Source organism: Penaeus chinensis, chromosome 2 (genome assembly GCF_019202785.1).
Source record: "Penaeus chinensis breed Huanghai No. 1 chromosome 2, ASM1920278v2, whole genome shotgun sequence".
Lineage (NCBI taxonomy): Eukaryota > Metazoa > Arthropoda > Malacostraca > Decapoda > Penaeidae > Penaeus > Penaeus chinensis.
In genome coordinates this window covers 19,235,511-19,245,510 of record NC_061820.1, presented here as the reverse complement: position 1 = coordinate 19,245,510, position 10,000 = coordinate 19,235,511, and the positions used below count along the sequence as shown (strand labels likewise).

The 10,000-nt window shown below is 37.9% G+C and overlaps 1 protein-coding gene across 1 annotated transcript in view; it reads right to left on the bottom strand.

The window, feature by feature from the left end:
• LOC125036518 (4-coumarate--CoA ligase 1-like) overlaps positions 1-10,000 on the bottom strand; it is a 27,962-nt gene that overhangs the window by 5,185 nt on the left and 12,777 nt on the right. Inside the window, exons 5-6 of the mRNA XM_047629169.1 lie at positions 4,190-4,382; positions 3,606-3,752 (exon numbers count right to left, since the gene is read on the bottom strand). Of these exons, the coding sequence (XP_047485125.1) occupies positions 3,606-3,752; positions 4,190-4,382 (340 nt within the window). The remainder of the gene's footprint in view (positions 1-3,605; positions 3,753-4,189; positions 4,383-10,000) is intronic.

Here is a 10,000-nt window from a genome sequence, read left to right as displayed (position 1 = left end):
TTAACATTTACTAAATCTTACTTATCTATCCTTACAATCTTCAATTCCGGGTAAACACAAGAGTTTTAATTCCCAGCACTGCGACTGACCTGCGTGGGAGGACAGTCTGGAGAAAAAGATGGTAAATGGTGCTCACGCCCTCACTTCCTCCCCCCACTTAATTGTGAAACAATTTAAGCAACCTATTTTTTTAAGATGTTTCAAGTAATTATTTCTTTACTCAGTTAGTTCCGATACTAAATTTTGCTATATTAATATGCCTTAAAATGAAAAACATGCATATAAAATACATTAAAATTAAATGACGAATCAAAGATTTCGACACGCACACACACACACACACACACACACACACACACACACACACACACACACACACACACACACACACACACACACACACACACACACACACACAAGATTTTGAGGCTTTGTGAGCCAGGAAGTGAGAGCGAAGGAGAGGGAGGCGAGAAGTGACCGCGAATTCTGCATGGTAAGCGTTTCCGCGCAGAGAGACCACTGCCGTGAGTACAGCTCCATTTTTGTGTTTGTTTTATGGGTAACCATTCAGACCCGGAAAATGAAGCTAACAGCAGATAGACTTGCGACTCTTGACGCCAAGGTAGACAATCTGGTAGCAGAATGTTAGAAAATACGTGAAGAAAACGTAAATTTGAAGGAATTGGTGGATAATTTGCGCGGGAACACAGCCATTCAGAGAGAGAATACTGAAAAGACATGAAAATCAAAGGACTCAAGGAAAAGGTGGAAGAAGTTGAAACCAAAATTGGCAACATTAGTCAAATCGAAGCGAAGAATCTGCAAGAAAAAGTTGATTAGTAATCAAAGTACAGGAAACAGTAAGCAGATTGAAAGCAATTTGTCAAACAGCCAGTCTCAAATAACGGAAGAGACAAAAAAGATGACAGCTACATATGTCGATATATCTAAAGTAAAGAAAACTGTAAATTTAAAGGACTGAAAAAGAAAAAAACTTTACTATTACTACAAGTTTACTATCGGAATCTAATTGTGGAGACAGACAATCATTAGCCTTGCAGCCAAAAGGAATACCGAAAGATCATGTAGAAATAGATGGTTTATATTCGAAGTTACTAGAACTAGATGCAATTATTGAAAGTAACAAACCGGATGTAATACGTAGACGATGTAACATCAGGACTCAATATCTGGAGAAAAGATGGAAATAGAGGGGGTAGTAATATTAACAAAGAAAGGAATTATTACAGAGGAGATAGAGATTCAGCAAGATCCCATAGTAGAACTAAAGGCAATTGAGGTAGAAACAAATGGAGTATATGCAATAATAACCAGTGTACATGCCACTTCATACATCGGTGTGGTCACAACAAAATTACTAAAACGTTAAGGAGCCAGGAAGAAGTGCTAAAACTTTCGAAAACTAAGGGAAAAGAAATTCTTCTAACAGGGGATTTTAATAGCAAAATTGACTGGGAAAGTTTCGATCCCAGAGCTCAGCCAGATTTGTGGAATGCACAATTACTAGTAGTCATAAAAGAATTTTGTATCTTCTACAATGTAACAGATCATATAGAAGCCTTAAAGATTTCTTAGATGGCATAAACTGGGAAACCATCTTGAACGTAGAGAACCTTGCAAGTCTATAAACAAGGAGTAGAAAAATTGTATCAGGATTCAAAACTGAAGCAAGAAATGGCCAAAAGTGGTTCAATTATAAACGCAAGAAAGTGAGAGAAAACAAAAAAACTCCTTTGGAGGTTTTTGGTTGGAGAAGATTCAGAAGGCAGATCTCAGGCAGCATATTAAAGGTATGAAGTAGGAAGGTCTTCTTAAACTACATAAATAGTAAGACTAAAAGTAGAGAGCAAATTAAGACAATAACATTGTTTATACTAAAGAATGGGAAATGTGTGAAATTCGTAATGAGAAATTTCAGTCAGTGTTTGTTCAGGACCCATACTTTGAAATGGCAAATAACCGTACAAAAGTAAATCAGAACTCGAAAATATCACACTCGAAAAGAATGAAATAAAGGACCTACTGAAAGGGTTAGACAAAACTAAAGCATAGTGACCAGATGAGATATCTAACTAGGTTCTAAGGGAATGTGCCGAAGAATTATGTACTCCGATATTGTTAATATTTAAAAATCAGTGGAGACAAAGAAACGGCGACAAACAAAACCCACTAAATTATAGACCAGTTTCATTAACTGGTGTAGTATGCAAGCTGTTAGAAAGGATAATTAGGAATCATTGGGTTGAAGTACTTGAAAAACACGATATGATATCAAATAAGCAATTTGGTTTTAGGGAAGGTAGGTCATGCGTAGCAAATTCCCTCTATTTCTATGATAAAGTTTCTGAAATACTACAAGAGACAGCTGGGTGGAGTGTGTCTACTTAGACTTTAAGAAGGCATTTGATAATGGAAATTAGAACACCTAAGTGGAGTGAAAGGCAAACTCCTCGAATGGATGGAAGACTTTCTTCATGAAAGACCGTAATTAGAGAGAATCACTCTACATGGCGACGAGTAACTATATATACATACATATATATATATATATATATATATATATATATATATATCTCAAGGATCGGTCTTGGCGCTGTTTATGCTTACTATTTTCATTAAAAAATTAGGGTCAAACATAGGCCCAGGTAATTATCTGAATGTTTCCAGACGACGCGAAATTGCAAAAAAAAGTATTATAATCGATGTCTCATGCCAATGCCTCCAAAATGACATGTAAAGTTGTGGAAAATGGAATTTAACACCAATAAATGCCATGTAGTCAGGTTGGGAGAAAGTAAAAATCGTCCACTATACCAATACAAGTTAGGAGACGTAATATCAAACCAAGCAGATAAAGAAAAAAACCTTGGAATAATCATTAACAGGAACCTAAGCCCAAATGATCATATAAACGATAAGGTTCATAAAATGCTAGGGCTGATAGCCAACATGAAGAGGGCATTCGTGTATGTGGACGAAAACATGGTAAAGAAGGTCATTACAGCCATCATAAGACCTAGTCTCATGATGGCTGCAGTGGTATAGATAAACTAGAAAGAGTTAAAAAAGCAGCCACAAGAGATATGAGCTATGAAGAAAGAAAAAAAAAGAGGTGGCATGATAATAACGTTCAACTATATTACAGGAAGGGTTAAGTTAGACATAGATGACTTTATAATTTTGAACACAAGAAGGACGAGAGGACACAGCAAAAAGTTGAAAGTAAAAAGAGGCGAAATTCAGTTTCCCCAAAAGAACTATTGAAACATGGAACAGTCTTTCAAATAACGTTGTGTGTGCCAACAATGTGCATCAATTTAAACAGTTATATGATAATCTAAATATAGCAGATGGGACCATCTTAGCTCAGCTCTTCTCCCGTACTGAAACAACTAGGTAAGAACAAAAACACACATACACACACACACACACACACACACACACACACACACACACACACACACACATACACACACACACACACACACACACACACACACATATATATATATATATAAATGTCCTCGTTATTCATGGCTACAATCCAGCACTACATACTCCCCGGCTCGCAGCTCCAGTTTTACCTTTTTCATGAGGGAGGTGAGAGCAGCGCCGGAAATCGGGGCGGCGGCAGTGGTGAAGCCCACGAGGGAGGAGATGTCGTACTGTTTCATGAGGGGCGTGTCTATCAGGAAGTTTGCGATGTATGGCACGATGGGGGCCCACGTTACCTTAACGTCAGAGGAAAAGACGATTTAGATCAAAGGCCCAAAACAGACGGTATATCTGCAAGAGGAACTCGCTCTTTGAACACAGAGCTTGCTGTATGAGCTGAAAAACCTGGTAGTTAAATAGAAAACCACAGTTCAGTTGATTAAGCGCCGAGTATATCAACCAGTGAAGAAAAGTAAGTCATTAGACACATTGTCTTCCGAAAGAGCGAAAAGGATACAAAGGTAAAACAGTGAAGGCCTGTGTTATGGGACAGCGATAAACAAGTCGCTTGGGGATGAAGTATGTAGATGTCACTCGGTTTATTAGAGAACCTAACAGTAGCTTGCAATGAGATATGCAATGCTGAATGAGATATTCCACATATTAAGCAAATGCTGCATAAGATATAATGTTTAAATACAATATAGTGTTTTATATTCACCCATAAAATTACCTTAAACTTTTCGATGGTTTCAAAGAAACTCTTCGGTGAGAATTTCAGTAGAACGACCACCGAGCCTCCGTAAAACAAGCTCGTGACAACAATTCCGTGGCCGTACGTGTGGGAGAATGGCAACAGCAGCATGACAGACTTATAAAGCTCTGCAGCAGAATTCGCTGTCTTTGGGCTGAGGCTACTCTGGTACCTGGAAGGCAGACGCAGTCAGAGTGAGACAAGTGTTTCAGTGAACAAGGAAAAAAAAAAATGTTTACGTATATTCGTACACACACACACACACACACATACACACACACACACAAACACAAACATACACACACACAAACACACACACAACACCTGTATTTGACTTCTCAAAGCAATATGTCGTTTTCTCGCCATGAGATCGCGCTCGAGCGAGCAGTCACAACGCAGGCATTTTTACGACTGCCGCGACGGGGAATTGAATTCGGAGTCCAGTGCTCTACCCACTGGACCATCGCGGCAGTCATATATATATATATATATATATATATATATATATATATCTGTATACACACACACACTCACATACACACACACACACATACACACACACACACACACACATATATATATAATAAAAAGATATATCAATAAATGTATATATACATATGCATATACATATATGTATATATATATTTATATATATATATAATTTAAAGATAATTCAAATATGTATATATACATACACACTGTAAAGGGTATTTAAATGACACCTTAAACATATGGTTTAGCAGGAGTAGTGAAACGGACGGTTGGCTTAACTTCTTTTATTGAGAAGCGTAAGCAACACAGATATTCACACGGATACAAGTCTTGGTAAGTCTTAGTGCTGGGTCGTCAGCCCGCAGGGGAGCGCACGGCTGGGGCTTGCCCCGACAAGCAGTCAGCGGGTACTCTGTGAAGTGACCTGTTTGACCTAGGTTATCCTAAGCCTTAAGTACTGGTGGGTTCGTGGGGCACGCCCTCTTTTGACCAGGGCGCCGGGTGTTTCCTCCGAGGCGCAAGGTCAGGTCAACCAGCTGCCCGGGCCTGTACACTGCTCTGCCACATACCTCGCGCCTCGTCCCTGGTCAAAAGAGGGCGTGCCCCACGAACCCACCAGTACTTAAGGCTCAGGATAACCTAGGTCAGAAAGAGTCACTTCACAGAGTACCCGCTGACTGCTTATCCTGGCAAGGCCCGAACTTATGTAAAGGGTATATATTAACGCCTTAAACATATGGTTTAGCAGGAGTAGTGAAACGGAGGGTTGGCTTAACCTCTTTTATTGAGAAGCGTAAGCAACACAGATATTCACACGGATACAAGTCTTCGTAAGGCTAAGTGCTTGGTCTGCCCGGAGGGCGGGCGCAGCCAGCCTGACCCGCAGATGGCAAGACTCTCTGAAAGGACTGAGACTGACCTGGGTCATCCTGAGCCTTAAGTACTGGTGGGTGCGTGGGGCACGTTGGGGCGCCTGCGGTGAAGCCACGCGTATACTTGCTTCTGTACGCCACGTGGAAGCTATTTTTACATACTTATATTGCTCGGCCACCTACTCACGTCTTGCCCTCGAGGCGTCTGATATTTGCCTCAAGGGTGACCCAACCTGGCTGGTTCTTGACTTGTAAACACTTCGTTCTTGCGTGTAATGTCCCTGATGCATCTTCGTGGCTGCTCGTCCCTGTCGTCGTCTTCATCTTGGTCCCTGTTAAATCCGTTCGTCCTCGACATCCACACGTCCTCGAAGGTCTCGCACAGGTCCTCCTTGACTTCGGATTCGTCCTCGTAGTCCTCGACCAGGCCTAACTCGGCGGCTTACTCGGCCAATAAACGTTCCTGCAGATCTCATCCAGGTCCTTTGAGCTCCTGGAGGTTGAGTGGATCTGCGGCGTCCAGGCAAGTTCACAGCATTATGGGTCGACCGATACCTTTTCGGTATCTGGCGATTTCCCGTGACGATTTTTACAGCGCCCGAAGGTGACCGGTTCTGCAGCAGGGCCTCCTTCGCTACTATGACAGATATCGTGAACAAGATTATACACATAAGGGCCAAGATAGTAAGAGAAAAGAAAGACAACAGAGAAGAGGGGATGTTAAGAGCCACTAGCCGATTATTTATATAATTTGCAGTTTTTATGGTTGAATTTTCATTATTTTCGTCTTCTATGTTTTTTCATTTTGTGTTTTATTTTCACAAAGTTAAAGGAAAAAAATGAGGAGAGAGACGGTAACAGCGGTCCGCATAGACCTAGCTTGAACTGCTAAATGTCTCTGATAGACAGGAGGGTAAATAAGGGAAATGACAAAGGCATCCGCAAGGAATTACTTGAACCAATTGTCGTAATGCAGAGAAGAATGAGAGTGAAAGTGACCTCACACAGACCGGACATGGGTGCCAAAACACGGAAATTAACGTTTATTTTACTCAAATGCAATAAACAAGTTATAGAAGTAATACAAAATTATTTTAAATACTACATTGTATTTAACATTTAATGATATGCGACAGAATGACACACTAATGAATGGTGACGTGAAACAATTCGCGAACGAATCTTCACGGGGAAAAAAAATTCTGCCGAGGTAACATGTCAAGCTGCGCATACAGACTTCAATTGACGGGGGGGTCTCTGTACCCTAATTTGCCGTACTTTATGAAGCGAAACGAGTCTGTGATGGGCTATTTATCATGAATCACAACTCAATGGGATTTACCCCAAACATGGCAGCGACGTCAAAGGGGTGAGCGGGATGTAATTAATAAGAGAATCTCAATTTTAGCTTAAACCCTAGTCCTACATTAATTAACGGACGTAACCGCGGGTCACACCGACTCAAGCGCGGATCTTTAGGCATATACACAACCCCAAGTAATCAGGCATTCTGACACTATGATAAGGGGAAGATCCCTGGTGCTATATAAAAATGTAAGTAATTCGCGTTACAAGCTCCGCTCTAGCGCCGATAGAACGTGTCACCAATGAACATGCAACGGATGCTACGCGTTATCCTATAATGTAACAATCTCGAAAACAATATACAGGAAATGCCAGCGGTTCTCACATTCATTTCACGTGTCAATCACTCAGAGTGAAAGTGGGGTCAGGTCACACAGCTGTCCCAAGCAGATGTGACTGATAGCTTTCACTCGGAGGTCAGGTCAAGACGGGAAATGGGTAGGGAGAAAGAATAATGATATGATGTTCATAAAAACAGAAAAATCATGAACGCGCTAAATTAATTGCAATTGAAACAATATACTCTCTAATCACGAGAAAAAATAAACAAATACGTAATAAATGAACGATATTCCTGTTGTTTGAACCCATACCGTTGATCACACAGTAATGTGATCTGAGGTCAGCAGTGGAGAGCGTACCATTGCTGTCAATTAGCACTTTAACCTAACAAAACCGGCGTGAGCATAACTGCACATACAGCTTAACACATTTATGGGGAAGATAAAATAAAGGAAAATGGCCCAAATATGTACTCACAACAGGTTCTGAAGACTTTTGCGTGTATGGAAGCGATTTGGTTCGAGCGGTAACCAGGTTTCGGAGACTGTGAGTCCATTGTTGTGTGCCAAATGGACACAACGAACCACCCTGCCACCACTTATGTAAAGGGTATATATTAACGCCTTAAACATATGGTTTAGCAGGAGTACTGAAACGGACGGTTGGCTTAACCTCTTTTATTGAGAAGCGTAAGCAACACAGATATTCACACGGATACAAGTCTTCGTAAGGCTAAGTGCTTGGTCTGCCCGGAGGGCGGGCGCAGCCAGCCTGACCCGCAGACGGCAAGACTCTCTGAAAGGACTGAGACTGACCTGGGTCATCCTGAGCCTTAAGTACTGGTGGGTGCGTGGGGCACGTTGGGGCGCCTGCGGTGAAGCCACGCGTATACTTGCTTCTGTACGCCACGTGGAAGCTATTTATACATACTTATACACACACACACATACACACACACACACACACACACACACACACACACACATATATATATATATATTTATATATAATAATAAAAAGATAAATCAATAAAAGTATATATACATATATATATATATATATATATTTATATATTTATAATAAAAAGATAAATCAATAAATGTATATATAAATATACATATACATACACACACACACACACACACACACACACATATATATATATATATATATATATATATATAAATATACACACACACACACACACACACACACACACACACACACACACATATATATATATATATACACATACATATATAAACACACATATATATAAACACACACATATATATACACACCAGATTGTAAGGAAAGATTACTCGTAACTCTTAACAGAAGAAAGATATCCTTTCTTGTTCCCAGAAATAATAATATTAGCTGTGAACTATTTATGAGTAGTAGAGGCAGACCAAAAGTTAGGTACAGTGACAACTTAAAAGAAATTGTGGGAGGCAGAAGTATTGTAAACCTGTTTAGATTGGCTCAGGATAGAGGTAAATGGAGAGCCACGGCGGTTTGTTTTGAATCTTCCGTTTGATGATGATGACACATATATAAACAAATATATATTGATATACGCATATGTATATATATGTATATATATTTGTTTATGTATATGTATATATATATGTATATATATTTGTATATGTATATGTATATCTGAATGTGCATATAAATTTGTATATCTCTGTATGTGTGTATATATAATTATATATATTCATATATATAAGTATACATAAATATATGTCTATATATATGAATATATATGTATATATAGATATATATGAATATAGACATATATGTGTATATATGTCTATATACACATATATATGTATATGTATAAATATAAATGTTTATATACATATATGTGTATGTATGTATATATGTATTCGCACATATATATGAATGTATGTATATATGTATACACATATATATGTATATATACATATATACATGTATGTATGTTTATATGTATATAGACATACATACATATATGTATATATGTATGTGTATATATATTTGTATATATATGTATATGTATATATAATTATATATATTCATATGTATATGCAAATATACATAAATATGTTTATATAAATGAATATATATACATATAGATATGTATATATATGAATATAGACATATATGTATATACATATCTATATACACATATATATGTCTATATATAAATATATATGTATATATATAAATACATATGTATGTATATATGTATACACACATATATGTATACATATACATATATATGTATGTATGTCTATATGCATACGCACATATATGTATATGTATAATGCACATATATATATATATATATATATATATATATATATATATATATATATGTAGGCCTATATATACATATATATATGTAAATGAATGAATATGTATATATATACATACATATATGTATATGGATGTGTGTGTGTGTATATATATATATAAATATATATACTCATAGATGCCCTGAAGAAGCAACAAAGCGAAAAGGCCTTCGGCATATTCGTGTGTTTTCTTTTACTTCCCCTTGTTGTTCTATTTCCACATACACATACATACACAGACACACACACACACACACACACACACACACACACACACACACACACACACATATATATATACATATAGAAACATACACGTACATAAATGTAAATATGATGTGTGTATATGAATGTATGTATGTATATTCATATTCATATGTACATATGCATGTATAGCAGGAGAAGCTCTATGATTATATGGAAATCAGAGATGCAAG